This window comes from Salmo salar, chromosome ssa02 (assembly GCF_905237065.1).
Source record: "Salmo salar chromosome ssa02, Ssal_v3.1, whole genome shotgun sequence".
Classification (NCBI taxonomy): Eukaryota; Metazoa; Chordata; class Actinopteri; order Salmoniformes; family Salmonidae; genus Salmo; species Salmo salar.
The window spans coordinates 77,878,815-77,894,987 of record NC_059443.1 but is presented as its reverse complement, the minus strand read 5'-3'; the positions used below and the strand labels follow the sequence as shown (position 1 = coordinate 77,894,987).

Below are 16,173 nucleotides of genomic sequence, written 5' to 3'. Positions count from 1 at the left end.
TTCCCCTCTATTCTCTCTCTCTCTCCTCTCTCTGTAGCAGTAGAACAGAGAGTAAAGGTTCTCAGAGGAAGCAGAGGGTTTTAAGCTCTACGGTTCTGCGTTTATCAGAGAACCTGAAACAGCTACAGCAGGAGAACCACACACTGAGAGAGGAACTCAACACAGACAGCCCAGCCAGCGGGCTGAAAGGTTCTCACACACACACACACACACACACACACACACACACACACACACACACACACACACACACACACACACACACACACACACACACTTTGAGGAAATCAACAACACAGCAGGGTCAAAGGTTAAATAACAAATGGCCCAATCTCCTGTATTCATAGTATTTCTAGTCGATGATTTGTTGCACTTGTGTTTCAGCCTACAAAGACTGGAGCAAACAGAGAGTGTTGAGGAGACTGGTGGAACTGGAGAGGGTGAGTAGATGGAGGCTTTCTCCTGTCTCCCCCTCAGTCTCCTGGTTGGTCCTACACAGTGGAATGGAGGGAGTAACCTCACACACACACACACAAACACATGTTAACACTCCCCCTCCCATCCTGTCTCAGAGGTTAGAGGAGGTGAGGAGTGCCCCGGCCAGGAGGAGTGGGGTGGACAGACTAGTCCAGACTGACCGACTCACCACACCCACGGAGACAGGGGTTGCTACGCCGCCGGGGATAACCACCGTAACAACGGAAGGGGGCGTTGCAGTGGTAAACACCCAACAGGAAGGGGAGGGGTTTGTCCGTCTGAAGGGGTGTGTCAGACAACTGGAGCAGGAGAAGGCGGAGCTACAGGAGACGCTGACCGATAGAGAGTAAGAGAGACGCTAACATGACTACAGCAATGCAGTATGGGAAATTGAAATTGGAAATCACCAGTGATTGCAATAGAATGTTTGATATTGAGTTATTGGTGTTCTTAGTTTTCAGAATATGTTTAGGATCTTCTGTCTTCAGACAGGAGCTGAGACGACTGATGGCTGAATCTTTTGTTTTCAGACAGGAGCTGAGACGACTGATGGCTGAATCTTCTGTTTTCAGACAGGAGCTGAATCGACTGATGGCTGAATCTTCTGTTTTCAGACAGGAGCTGAATCGACTGATGGCTGAATCTTCTGTTTTCAGACAGGAGCTGAGATGACTGATGGCTGAATCTTCTGTTTTCAGACAGGAGCTGAGACTGACGGCTGAATCTTCTGTTTTCAGACAGGAGCTGAATCGACTGATGGCTGAATCTTCTGTTTTCAGACAGGAGCTGAGACGACTGATGGCTGAATCTTCTGTTTTCAGACAGGAGCTGAATCGACAGATGGCTGAATCTTCTGTTTTCAGACAGGAGCTGAGACGACTGATGGCTGAATCTTCTGTTTTCAGACAGGAGCTGAGACTGACGGCTGAATCTTCTGTTTTCAGACAGGAGCTGAATCGACTGATGGCTGAATCTTCTGTTTTCAGACAGGAGCTGAATCGACAGATGGCTGAATCTTCTGTTTTCAGACAGGAGCTGAGACGACTGATGGCTGAATCTTCTGTTTTCAGACAGGAGCTGAATCGACTGATGGCTGAATCTTCTGTTTTCAGACAGGAGCTGAATCGACTGATGGCTGAATCTTCTGTTTTCAGACAGGAGCTGAGACTGACGGCTGAATCTTCTGTTTTCAGACAGGAGCTGAATCGACTGATGGCTGAATCTTCTGTTTTCAGACAGGAGCTGAATCGACTGATGGCTGAAAGAGAGCAGGAAGAGAAAGAGACGGAGAGGAGGAAGAACGAACAAAGGAGTGAACATGAGAAGGAAACACAACTCTACCAGTATGTATCTCCCAGTTCAACCTGAACATCCTGACTGGGGAATACACTACTACACAATGAATGGTGTTTACATCCAATATGACATAAATACTACTGTAACTGTTTACTACAGGCTTATAACCACTGTGACACGCCCACAGAGGTTGCATGGAGACTTTTTCTCTCTTGTGTGTCTGTGCCATGACGTTTCCATGGAAACCTTTCTACTTGTCTGATTTTCCTCCCTGTCCAGACTGGAGATAGAACAGCTGACCGTGAAGATACAATCTCTGGAGGAGGAGAAGAAGAGATGGACTGAAGAAGAACAGAGAGAGAGGGAAGAACAGAACCGGGAGAACCGGAAGGAGAACCCAGAAGGGAGGGAGGAGAAGGAAAGGGCAGCTAGGGTGATCCAGAGAGAGTGGCTGGAGCACAGAGAAAGGGTAACTAACTACCTCACTACTGTAACTAACTAACCAGGAACAGAGTGGATGGAGCACAGAGAAAGGGTAACTAACTAACTAACTACTGTAACTAACTAACCAGAAACAGGGTGGATGGAGCACAGAGAAAGGGTAACTAACTAACTACTGTAACTAACTAACCAGAAACAGAGTGGATGGAGCACAGAGAAAGGGTAACTAACTAACTACTGTAACTAACTAACCAGGAACAGAGTGGAGGGAGCACAGAGAAAGGGTAACTAACTACCTCACTACTGTAACTAACTAACCAGGAACAGAGTGGAGGGAGCACAGAGAAAGGGTAACTAACTACCTCACTACTGTAACTAACTAACCAGAAACAGGGTGGATGGAGCACAGAGAAAGGGTAACTAACTAACTAACTACTGTAACTAACTAACCAGAAACAGAGTGGATGGAGCACAGAGAAAGGGTAACTAACTAACTACTGTAACTAACTAACCAGGAACAGAGTGGATGGAGCACAGAGAAAGGGTAACTAACTAACTAACTACTGTAACTAACTAACCAGGAACAGGGTGGATGGAGCACAGAGAAAGGGTAACTAACTAACTAACTAACTACTGTAACTAACTAACCAGGAACAGGGTGGATGGAGCACAGAGAAAGGGTAACTAACTAACTAACTACTGTAACTAACGAACTAACGAACGAACTAACTAACTAACTAACTAACTAACTAACTAACTAACTAACTAACTAACTAACTAACTAACTAACTAACTAACTAACTAACTAACTAACTAACTAGAAACAAACATTTTAAATAGTTAATCTAAATAAGGTGTTGTACCTGCCAGCTGCTACCACAGAACAGGAATGAAGACAAATGCCCATCTCATATGGACTAATAAAGTACGTTCTCTCTCATCTCTCTCTTCTCTCTCCCCTCTCATCTCTCTCCCCCCTCCCCCCAGGACACAGTGTTGATCCAGTCAGCAATAAGAGGACATCTCCTCAGACAGAGCCAGATAGCTCACCTCCGAGACACACACACCAGCACTCTCAGCAAGGTCTCTCACACACACACACACACACACACACACACACACACACACACACACACACACACACACACACACACACACACACACACACACACACACACACACACACACACACACATTTGCAATGTTTGTGGGGTGGCAGGTATCCTAGTGGTTAAAGCGTTGGACTAGTAACCCCGAAAGGTTGCAAGATCGAATCCCTGAGCTGACAAGGTAAAAATCTGTCATTCTGCCCCTGAACAAGGCAGTTAACCCACTGTTCCTCAACCGTCATTGAAAATAAGAATTTATTCTTAAGAACTGACTTGCCTTGTTAAATAAAGGTAAAATAAGTTTTTTTTATGTTGTAGTTCAACCAAATAGCCACTTACGGGCACTGTTTCCCCGTATTTACAATAGGTATCTATTGAGTAAAGGGAATTTGCCCTAATTAGGCTCTTATATAAGAGTTACTATTTAATGTTTAATTTCCAGAATGGCCAATCACAGCGTGGCAGTGATGTTACCTCCTGTGTGGAGGATGGGGAGCTGGTTGCCGTGACGCTGATCCAGTCTGTGTTCCGAGGTCACCTGACACGCAGCGGACTAATGACGGAGAGGTGACACACCACACCACCACACCCCCACACTCCCACACCACCACACCACCACACCACCACCACACCACACCACCACCACACCACACCACCACCACACCACCACACCACCACACCCCCACACCCCCACACCACCAACACCACACCACCACCACACCACACCACCACCACACCACCACACCACCACCACACCACCACACCCCCACACCACCACCACACCACACCACCACAGCCCCACACCACCACCACACCACACCACCACACCCCACACCACACCACCACCACACCACCACACCCCCACACCACCACCACCCCACACCCCACCACCACACCACCACACCACCACCACACCACCACCACACCACCACACCACCACACCACCCCACACCACCCCCACACCACCCCCACACCACCACCACACCACACCACCACACCCCCACACCACCACACCACACCACCACACCCCCACACCACCACACCACCACACCCCCACACCACCACACCACCACCACCACACCACCACCACCACCACACCACCACACCACCACCACACCACCACACCCCACACCACCACCCCACACCACCCCACACCACCACCACACCACCACCACCACACCCCCACCACACCACCACCACACCCCCACACCACCACCACACCACCACCACCACACCACCACCACACCACCACACCACCACCACACCACCACCACACCACCACACCACACCACCACCACCACACCACCACAGCCCCACACCACCACCACACCACACCACCACACCACCACACCCCACACCACCACCACACCACACCACCACACCCCCACACCCCCACACCACCACACCACCCACCACCACCACACCCCCACACCACCACACCCCACACCACCACACCACCACCACCACACCCCCACACCACCACACCACCACCACACCACCACCACACCACACCACCACACCCCACACCACCACACCACCACACCACACCACCACACCACCACACCCCACACCACCACACCCCCACACCACCACACCCCACACCACCACACCACCACACCACCACCACACCACACCACCACCACCCCACACCCCCACACCACCACACCACACCACCACACCACCACACCCCACACCACCACACCCCCACACCACCACCACCACCACACCACACCCACCACACCACCACACCACCACCACCACCACACCACCACACCACCACCACACCCCCACACCACCACACCCCCACACCACCACACCACCACACCACCACCACACCACCACACCACCACCACACCACACCACCACCACACCCCCAGACCCCCACACCACCACACCACACCACCTCACCACCACACCCCCACACCCCCACACCACACCACCACACCACCACACCCCCACACCACCACACACAGTTCTGACGTTGGAAAGTGTCTGTTTTTGTATTGTATGTATAACTGTGTGTTTGTAGCTCTGAGCCTCCAGCCCCTCCTCCCTGTGGACCCACACCAGCTCCTAGAAGAGTCCCCTCTGTCCCTTCAACACACACTCCCAGCAACACAGGTGAGACACACACACACACTGAATCTGACACCTTGGTGGCACAGCGCTGACTGAAGGACAAATCAGGATTTGAAAATGTGTGTGTGTGTGTGTGTGTGTGTGTGTGTGTTAGCCCTTCCAGGCAGTGATGTAGATGAAGATGTAACGGCGCTGAGTGAGGAAGATCCCTGGCCTGTCTCTAACATACTGTCCAACAGGAGGAGACTCACACCAGGTATGCTGTCTGGATATATACATATATATGTATTTATATTTATAATGTGTGTTCCTGTGCTTCTGTGTGTGTTTCTGTGTGTATAAAATGTGTGTGTGTTCCTTTGCTTCTCTGTGTGTGTGTGTGTATATAATGTGTGTATATAATGTGTGTGTGTGTATATATATAATGTGTGTGTGTTTGTGTGTGTGTATATATAATGTGTGTGTGTGTGTATAAGTGTGTGTGTGTGTGTGTATATAATGTGTGTGTGTGTATATATAATTTGTGTGTGTGTGTATAATGTGTGTGTGTGTGTGTGTGTGTATATATATAATGTGTGTGTGTGTGTATATATAATGTGTGTGTGTGTGTGTGTGTATAATGTGTGTGTGTGTGTATATAATGTGTGTGTGTATATGATGTGTGTGTGTATATAATGTGTGTGTGTGTGTGTGTGTATATAATGTGTGTGTGTATATAATGTGTGTGTATATAATGTGTGTGTGTATATATAATGTGTGTGTGTATAATGTGTGTGTATATAATATGTGTGTGTGTCTTTGTGTGTGTGTGTATATATACTGCTAAAAAAAATAAAGGGAACACTTAAACAACACATCCTAGATCTGAATGAAAGAAATTATCTTATTAAATACTTTTTTCTTTACATAGTTGAATGTGCTGACAACAAAATCACACAAAAATAATCAATGGAAATACAATTTATCAACCCATGGAGGTCTGGATTTGGAGTCCCACTCAAAATTAAAGTGGAAAACCACACTACAGGCTGATCCAACTTTGATGTAATGTCCTTAAAACAAGTCAAAATGAGGCTCAGTAGTGTGTGTGGCCTCCACGTGCCTGTATGACCTCCCTACGACGCCTGGGCATGCTCCTGATGAGGTGGCGGATGGTCTCCTGAGGGATCTCCTCACAGACCTGGACTAAAGCATCCGCCAACTCCTGGACAGTCTGTGGTGCAACGTGGCGTTGGTGGATGGAGCGAGACATGATGTCCCAGATGTGCTCAATTGGATTGGATTCAGGTCTGGGGAACAAGCGGGCCAGTCCATAGCATCAATGCCTTCCTCTTGCAGGAACTGCTGACACACTCCAGCCACATGAGGTCTAGCATTGTCTTGCATTAGGAGGAACCCAGGGCCAACCGCACCAGCATATGGTCTCACAAGGGGTCTGAGGATCTCATCTCGGTACCTAATGGCAGTCAGGCTACCTCTGGCGAGCACATGGAGGGCTGTGCGGCCCCCCAAAGAAATGCCACCCCACACCATGACTGACCCACCGCCAAACCGGTCATGCTGGAGGATGTTGCAGGCAGCAGAACGTTCTCCACGGCGTCTCCAGACTCTGTCACGTCTGTCACGTGCTCAGTGTGAACCTGCTTTCATCTGTGAAGAGCACAGGGCGCCAGTGGCGAATTTGCCAATCTTGGTGTTCTCTGGCAAATGCCAAACGTCCTGCACGGTGTTGGGCTGTAAGCACAACCCCCACCTGTGGACGTCGGGCCCTCATACCACCCTCATGGAGTCTGTTTCTGACCGTTTGAGCAGACACATGCACATTTGTGGCCTGCTGGAGGTCATTTTGCAGGGCTCTAGCAGTGCTTCTCCTGCTCCTCCTTGCACAAAGGCGGAGGTAGCGGTCCTGCTGCTGGGTTGTTGCCCTCCTACGGCCTCCTCCACATCTCCTGATGTACTGGCTTGTCTCCTGGTAGCGCCTCCATGCTCTGGACACTACGCTGACAGACACAGCAAACCTTCTTGCCACAGCCCGCATTTGATGTGCCATCCTGGATGAGCTGCACTACCTGAGCCACTTGTGTGGGTTGTAGACTCCGTCTCATGCTACCACTAGAGTGAAAGCACCGCCAGCATTCAAAAGTGACCAAAACATCAGCCAGGAAGCATCGGAACTGAGAAGTGGTCTGTGGTCCCCACCTGCAGAACCACTCCTTTATTGGGGGTGTCTTGCTAATTGCCTATAATTTCCACATGTTGTCTATTCCATTTGCACAACAGCATGTGAAATTTATTGTCAATCAGTGTTGCTTCCTAAGTGGACAGTTTGATTTCACAGAAGTGTGATTGACTTGGAGTTACATTGTGTTGTTTAAGTGTTCCCTTTATTTTTTTGAGCAGTGTATAATGTGTGTGTGTGTGTATATATATATAATGTGTACCTGTGCTTCGCCTGTAGCCCAACTACAGCTCCATCCACCTCCAGACTCCAAGGTTTCCAAGGCGATGGACTCTGAGGATTCCGACGATGACATCATCGTGTCTCCGTCTTGTCTCGTGGGAAGGAGAGAAGAAATCTACTTCTAGACCAGAGCATTGCACTATGGGATATGAAGTGTGTGTGTGTGTGTGTGTGTGTAGCTGGGTATGCAGGCTTTTACTACAGCCCTACACCAGATTCAATCAAGGTCCAGAGGACATGCTGATAAGTAGAACCAAGTGTGTTTTGGTAGTGCAGGGCTGGAACGAAGTCCTGCACATGCAGTTGCTCTCCGGGAGGGGAGTGGTTGTTGGTGTCAGGGCTGTAATAATAATAATAATAATGATAATAATGATAATCCTGCACAGGAGGGTTGCTTGCCAGCTCTCCGCCCAATAAATCTCTGTTCTGATACCGATCGTTTTTTATGTTGCCAAAGTGCCTGAGTGCTGTATATAGATTATTGATGGTCATAAACAAAGTTATAAATCATGGAGTTTATTGGAGAATGAGCGTCTTTTAATTCATGTCTATCAATAGAAACACTGCTGATTCAAACTGTGAACTTATCATCATATTCTACTGCAATATGACGCTCAGAGGAGAGTGCGCGTGACTGGTAGGGATTTTGTGTTGTTATCGTGCCTTGAGTTGTGTTTTTTTATAATAGCTGTAATCCATGAACATAATGTTTTATCTGATTAAAGGAGTATCTTTCCTTGTATCGTACATCACTTCAGAGGTCATGGTGTTTCTTCGTTTTTTGATGAAAAGGTGTGTTGTGATGTTTTATCGTAATGGACTGGGTTGTGTGTTACCGTTACTCCATCGGAAGGGGGGGGGCTGAGTATTTGCGCATTCAACACCGCTCCGCTCTGCACACATGGTCGACAGATCTATTTGCAGAGCGAGCTGCAGTGAGAAGCTTTGTCCTCCTAGGGGTTTTCGAGCTCGTGTTTGCGTCGCGCTCCAAAATTCGTTAACGGTGAACAATGTAGCAGCCGACGACGGCGACGTTTCATCACCGGGAGGACATTTAAAACGAACCCCCACCGGGACCGCTCGCTGAACGGATGCTAAATCTCATAATTTCATTGGAGGTCATCTTAACCTGAAATCCCCCTTCTCATTGGGATCTAGAAAAGAGAATATTTGATTCGTGGATATTTTGTCGGACAAATCTAACCGCAATGTAACGGCATTTTTAGAGTGGTAAGCTGTCTTTCTAAGAGTGGATGTCCGTTATTGTTCGATGAGATGTGAGAGAGTTGTCGTGATTTCTGCTGCAGTCCTGCTGGTTTAGCCTACATGGGCTGTAGAAGGAACAATAGCCTACAATCTGTGGCCGAATAGGTCGTTTGGTGGTGCGACCGCTAGGTTTCAGTGGATAAGTGTTCACATTGCAAAATGAGACTTGGCTACATTCACACATAGTTTGGAGCAGAATATGGATTTTTCTGTCGTCCTGGCTCAGAGTTGGGAATGCGGTAATGGAGAACCGGAATAATCCAATACCACCAATACCACTCGTGGCTGGAAGAAACTAATAGACCCGTGGGAACGAGAATGTTGCCGGCCCTGGAAATTGTAGCCTGCAACACCGTAAATCAATCAACGACCGACTGAGTAAACGAATTATTGTTGATTTGACCGTGGCGTCGGTCGACGGTACCATAAAACAAACCGTCAATAACGGATAATCGTTATTTGAATTGATGACGGAATCACATCGATGATAACAACCCACTCGGCGCACCACACTACTCCACGCTCAGAAGAGAATCGTAGCCTATGCGTGGGCGTTGTAAGCAGTGTTGTTGACTGGAGAGGACACATATTTCGGGCTGACAGATTGGTAGTGACACCGGCGGGTCTGTGTGTGAGAGAGCATGGCAGCGGTAGTAAACTACTCTCCCCCATGGTGGGTCAACCTTCTCCACCGCCTCCCCCACTTCAACCTGCACTTTGAGACGGTCAGCAGCGACTTCAGCCCCGAGGACTCAGAGTACCAGAAGGTAGGTTTGGAACATAAACAGATGCATGCATACACAGACACACAGATGTATGCACACAAGCCACACACACACAATCCTGAAGGACAAGCACGTTTTATCACCAAGGCCAAGGCTTTTTCAATCAAAACCGTTATCCAGATCAACATTCACTATAGCCCTATAGAGTGATCCCAGGTGGCACAGCGGTCTAAGGCACTGCATCTCAGTGCTAGAGGCGTCACCACAGTCCCTGGTTTGATTCCAGGCTGTATCACAACCGGCCGTGATTGGGAGTCCCATAGGGCGGTGCATAATTGGCCCAGCGTCGTCCGGGTTAGGGTTTGGCCGGGGTAGGCCGTCATTGTAAATAATAATTTGTTCTTAACTGACTTTCCTAGTTAAATAAAGGTTACATCAATTCATTTTTATAATAATAATCTACTACCCTGGGGAAACAGATGGCTGGTCCATCCATCCCCTCCTAGGTAGTATTCCAACACTCGTCTCCTCATCTCCTGTCCTTGTCTCCTTGCCTTCATGATACCAAATTGATGCAGAAACAGTTCAAGTCTATTACAATGTAATTAATAGAACAATGACTATTGTAGCTCTATCTTGATAGACAGTGTTACTGGTGTTATTACACATGTAACAGCAGCTTGATAGACAGTGTTACTGGTGTTATTACACATGTAACAGCAGCTTGATAGACAGTGTTACTGGTGTTATTACACATGTAACAGCAGCTTGGTAGACAGTGTTACTGGTGTTATTACACATGTAACAGCAGCTTGGTAGACAGTGTTACTGGTGTTATTACACATGTAACAGCAGCTTGATGTGACGGGTCAGTGGCTTGTTTGGTGAAGAAGGGATGGACAGAGGAGGGAAAGAGACAAGGAACCGTGATTTAGAGGAGGAGGGGTTCAAGTTCAAGTGGTGAGCGTGGGAAGCTGCCTACCATGACAAAGGAGAGAGAGAGAAGAATTGTGTGAGAAAATAAGGGTAGAAACTGAGGAAACGAGAGAGATGTGCCATAGACCAGTCATTGAGTTCAGGACAGGTATAAATCATAGAGAGAGAGATGTGCCATAGACCAGTCATTGAGTTCAGGACAGGTATAAATCATAGAGAGAGATGTGCCATAGACCAGTCATTGAGTTCAGGACAGGTATAAATCATAGAGAGAGAGATGTGCCATAGACCAGTCATTGAGTTCAGGACAGGTATAAATCATAGAGAGAGATGTGCCATAGACCAGTCATTGAGTTCAGGACAGGTATAAATCATAGAGAGAGATGTGCCATAGACCAGTCATTGAGTTCAGGACAGGTATAAATCATAGAGAGAGATGTGCCATAGACCAGTCATTGAGTTCAGCCAGAGAGGGAGATGAAGAAGAGAGGGAGATGAAGACAGAGGGAGATGAAGAAGAGAGAGATGAAGAAGAGAGAGAGATGAAGAGAGAGGGAGATGAAGAGAGAGATGAAGAAGAGAGAGGGAGATGAAGAAGAGTGAGAGATGAAGAGAGAGGGAGATGAATAAAGAGGGAGATGAAGAAGAGAGAGATGAAGAGAGGGAGATGAAGAAGAGAGGGAGATGAAGAAGAGAGAGATGAAGAGAGAGGGAGATGAAGAAGAGTGAGAGATGAAGAGAGAGGGAGAGAGAGGGAGATGAAGAAGAGAGAGGGAGAACACAGTCTGTCTACTACAACCACAGTCTGTCTACTACAACCACAGTCTGGCTACTACAACCACAGTTTGTCTACTACAATCACAGTCTGTCTACTACAACCACAGTCTGGATACTACAACCACAGTCTGTCTACTACAACCACAGTCTGTCTACTACAACCACAGTCTGTCTACTACAATCACAGTCTGTCTACTACAACCACAGTCTGTCTACTACAACCACAGTCTGGCTACTACATCCACAGTCTGTCTACTACAACCACAGTCTGTCCACTACAACCACAGTCTGGCTACTACAACCACAGTCTGTCTACTACAACCACAGTCTGTCTACTACAACCACAGTCTGTCTACTACAACCACAGTCTGTCTACTACAACATCATAAGCTTCTTTCAAAACAAGTCTAGTTAGTCTGTTGGAATGTAGCTGGTTTTGCTCCTGCCTCCCAACCCAACCCTTTCTCCTTCTCTCTCCTTCGCTCTCCTTCTCTCTCCTAAATCAGAACTGAACTGTTAAGTACCCATTTCCTCCAAACCCCATTAAGGGGGACACTAAAACCCTTTGTGTGTGTGTGTGTGTGTGTGTGTGTGTGTGTGTGTGTGTGTGTGTGTGTGTGTGTGTGTGTGTGTGTGTGTGTGTGTGTGTGTGTGTGTGTGTGTGTGTGTGTGTGTGTGTGTGTGTAGGAATTCTAAGGGCCCTAATTCCGACTAATTGCACCCTGACGTGTTTTGGTGCCTGGACTGTTTCTATGTCACTGAGCTTTCACCACTGTGTGTGTACAGTACATACAAGTGTTTGGATGAATTTACAGTATGTCAGCTGTTTCTATGTCGCTAGATATTTAGCATTGTGTGTGTGTGTGTGTGTGTGTGTGTGTGTGAGTGTGTTTGGCCTGGTTGTTTGAGGCGAGGTCACAGCTGGCCCCTAGGGGGTCGTTGTCAAGGCGACACGTCTGTAGGTTGTTGTCAAGGCAAGGCGTCGTGTCTTTAGGGCCGTATAAAGTCCAGGCTGCGGAGGACGGAATCCAGACATTCAAACGGAATTCAACAATATTCAAAAATGTATTGAACTCAGTGGGAAATCAACTAAATGTATTGAACTCAGTAGGAAATCAACTAAATGTATTGAACTCAGTAGAACATTCATTAACCTGTTAGGGCTAGGGGGCAGTATTGACACGGCCGTATAAAAAACGTACCCGATTTAATCTGGTTACTACTCCTGCCCAGTAACTAGAATATGCATATAATTATTGGCTTTGGATAGAAAACACCCTAAAGTTTCTAAAACTGTTTGAATGGTGTCTGTGAGTATAACAGAACTCATATGGCAGGCCAAAACCTGAGAAGATTCCATGCAGGAAGTGGCCTGTCTGACAAGTTGTGTTTCATCTTGGCTCTTTTTATTGAAGACTGAGGATCTTTGCTATAACGTGACACTTCCTACGGCTCCCATAGGCTCTCAGAGCCCGGGAAAAAGCTGAACGATATCGAGGCAGCCTCTGGCTGAAACACTTTATCGCGTTTGGCAAGTGGCCGATCAGAGTGCTATGGGCTTAGGCGCGTGCCCGCGTCGACCCCATGCTTTATTTTCTTTCGTCTGTTTACCTAAACGCAGATTCCCGGTCGGAATATTATCGCTTTTTTTATGAGAAAAATGGCAGAAAAATTGATTTTAAACAGCGGTTGACATGCTTCGAAGTACGGTAATGGAATATTTCAATTTTTTTTGTCACGAATTGCGCCATGCTCGTCACCCTTACTTACCCTTTGGGATAGTGTCTTGAACGCACGAACAAAAGGCCGCTATTTGGATATAACTATGGATTATTTGGGACCAAACCGACATTTGTTATTGAAGTAGAAGTCCTGGGAGTGCATTCTGACAAAGACAGCAAAGGTAATAACATTTTTCTTATAGTAAATCTGACTTTGGTGAGTGCTAAACTTGCTGGGTGTCTAAATAGCTAGCCCTGTGATGTCGGGCTATCTACTGAGAATATTGCAAAATGTGCTTTCACCAAAAGCTATTTTAAAATCGGACATATCGAGTGCATAGAGGAGTTCTGTATCTATAATTCTTAAAATAATTGTTATGCTTTTTGTGAACGTTTATCGTGAGTAATTTAGTAAATTCACCGGCAGTGTTCGGTGGGAATGCTAGTCACATGCTAGTCACATGCTAATGTAAAACGCTGTTTTTTGATATAAATATGAACTTGATTGAACAAAACATGCATGTATTGTATAACATAATGTCCTAGAGTTGTCATCTGCTGAAGATCATCAAAGGTTAGTGCTACATTTAGCTGTGGTTTGGGTTTATGTGACATTATATGCTAGCTTGAAAAATGGGTGTCTCATTATTTCTGGCTGGGTACTCTGCTGACATAATCTAATGTTTTGCTTTCGTTGTAAAGCCTTTTTTAAATCGGACAGTGTGGTTAGATTAACGAGAGTCTTGTCTTTAAAATGGTGTAAAATAGTCATATGTTTGAAAAATTGAAGTTTTTGCATTTTTGAGGAATTTGAATAACGCGCCACGGGATTACACTGGCTGTTGAGTAGGTGGGACGCCCTAGCCCATAGAGGTTAATTAGCCAGTTAATCAGAAGACATGAACAAAATGCCTCAGTGATTCGTATTTTCCTGCAACTTTCTGAAGAGGCAACGGCAAGTCTGTCTGGGTGCTTTTTTTTCTACCAATTTGTGTCGCCGTTAGCGATGATGCTAATGACAACCGTGTTCTGGTAGAGATGGAAAGGCTTTTCCAGAAACCTTCTGTATTAAATGTTAACTACAAAGTAGCCTCTGCCTACCTGGCAGAATGATATCAGGATTATTTACCTCAATCCAGTGGTCATTTTGTTTAGATAACTCTGCAATCACATGAGCTCTACGGAAACATCACTAACCAAACAACGTCTCTGGCTGGTGCAGACCTCAAAAGTGGTCTCAGGGGTCACGTAGAAAAATGGAAAATGCTAAAAATATTGGAGAGTTTTCTAAATGTAGATCTAATGATGCTTCTTGTTGTAATTTCTGCTCAGCATCAGACACAGTTTGTGCTTTGAGTTGCACTTGTCTCCTCTCTGGTGTTCTATCAGCAGACATGGCTCTGACTGATGTGTAGCTCCTTTTCTCTGGTACTTTTCTCAGTGTTACTGTAGTCTACTTTTCTCAGTGTTACTGTAGTCTACTTGTCTCTGGTACGTTTCTCAGTGTTACTGTAGTCTACTTTTCTCAGTGTTACTGTAGTCTACTTTTCTCTGTGTTACTGTAGTCTACTTTTCTCTGGTACGTTTCTCAGTGTTACTGTAGTCTACTTTTCTCAGTGTTACTGTAGTCTACTTTTCTCAGTGTTACTGTAGTCTACTTGTCTCTGGTACATTTCTCAGTGTTACTGTAGTCTACTTTTCTCAGTGTTACTGTAGTCTACTTGTCTCTGGTACGTTTCTCAGTGTTACTGTAGTCTACTTTTCTCAGTGTTACTGTAGTCTACTTTTCTCTGGTACGTTTCTCAGTGTTACTGTAGTCTACTTTTCTCAGTGTTACTGTAGTCTACTTTTCTCTGGTACTTTTCTCAGTGTTACTGTAGTCTACTTTTCTCGGGTACCTTTCTCAGTGTTACTGTAGTCTACTTTTCTCAGTGTTACTGTAGTCTACTTTTCTCTGGTACTTTTCTCAGTGTTACTGTAGTCTACTTTTCTCTGGTACTTTTCTCAGTGTTACTGTAGTCTACTTTTCTCAGTGTTACTGTAGTCTACTTTTCTCTGGTACTTTTCTCAGTGTTACTGTAGTCTACTTTTCTCTGGTACGTTTCTCAGTGTTACTGTAGTCTACTTTTCTCTGGTACTTTTCTCAGTGTTACTGTAGTCTACTTTTCTCTGGTACGTTTCTAGTAGGTTTCAGTGTTACTGTAGTCTACTTTTCTCTGGTACGTTTCTCAGTGTTACTGTAGTCTACTTTTCTCTGGTACTTTTCTCAGTGTTACTGTAGTCTACTTTTCTCTGGTACGTTTCTCAGTGTTACTGTAGTCTACTTTTCTCTGGTACGTTTCTCAGTGTTACTGTAGTCTACTTTTCTCTGGTACTTTTCTCAGTGTTACTGTAGTCTACTTGTCTCTGGTAAAATGCAAGATCGACTTCAAGCAAATGATTAGGAAATGTAGCTGGCTACATTCCTTCAATAAACATTAGAAATATGATGGCCGTGCATCGTTTTTCTTTCTTCTAGAAAAGACCTTGCCTTTTTACATTTTAAGCTCATTTACTTGTGTGGCTGCCAGCCAGATAGCGTTGCACTGCTGTTGTCATCTGATGAAGATGAAGCTATTTTACTCATGTATTTTATGTGAAGCAAAGAAAACACTGTTGACTTTCAGTATAAAACTATACAGATGTTTGAGCTCTAACGTGACCCCTGGGTTTCCTGATGTGGTTTAAGCTGTGTTGTGGACTTACAACATCTGGGTTGGTTCTTTTTCTATATAAAATGTGTGATTTTGAGAGTGAAAACGTGGAAAAACGGAAACGTGGAAAAACTAAACGGAATCGGGCAAAAAGATTAGACTGATTTTATAGGGCCCTACATCTGTATGTAT

At 45.9% G+C, this 16,173-nt stretch overlaps 2 protein-coding genes across 5 annotated transcripts in view; both read left to right on the top strand.

Moving 5' to 3' along the window:
• The window catches only part of iqce (IQ motif containing E), a 20,548-nt gene extending 11,933 nt beyond the window's left edge, over window positions 1-8,615 (top strand). For all 3 annotated transcript variants that reach the window (XM_045710470.1, XM_045710469.1, XM_045710472.1), the window contains 10 exons: window positions 38-189; window positions 385-440; window positions 573-823; window positions 1,713-1,820; window positions 2,053-2,242; window positions 3,202-3,297; window positions 3,766-3,890; window positions 5,353-5,444; window positions 5,557-5,658; window positions 7,861-8,615. In XM_045710470.1, coding sequence (XP_045566426.1) covers window positions 38-189; window positions 385-440; window positions 573-823; window positions 1,713-1,820; window positions 2,053-2,242; window positions 3,202-3,297; window positions 3,766-3,890; window positions 5,353-5,444; window positions 5,557-5,658; window positions 7,861-7,988 — 1,300 coding nt within the window. In that variant the 3' untranslated portion in view covers window positions 7,989-8,615. The remainder of the gene's footprint in view (window positions 1-37; window positions 190-384; window positions 441-572; window positions 824-1,712; window positions 1,821-2,052; window positions 2,243-3,201; window positions 3,298-3,765; window positions 3,891-5,352; window positions 5,445-5,556; window positions 5,659-7,860) is intronic.
• A 130-nt stretch (window positions 8,616-8,745) lies between these two features.
• LOC106594999 (protein tweety homolog 3) overlaps window positions 8,746-16,173 on the top strand; it is a 65,322-nt gene continuing 57,894 nt past the window's right edge. The window contains exon 1 of one of the 2 annotated variants that reach the window (XM_045710501.1): window positions 8,746-9,896. In XM_045710501.1, coding sequence (XP_045566457.1) covers window positions 9,771-9,896 — 126 coding nt within the window. In that variant the 5' untranslated portion in view covers window positions 8,746-9,770. The remainder of the gene's footprint in view (window positions 9,897-16,173) is intronic. The other variant, XM_045710500.1, reaches the window with a different exon arrangement.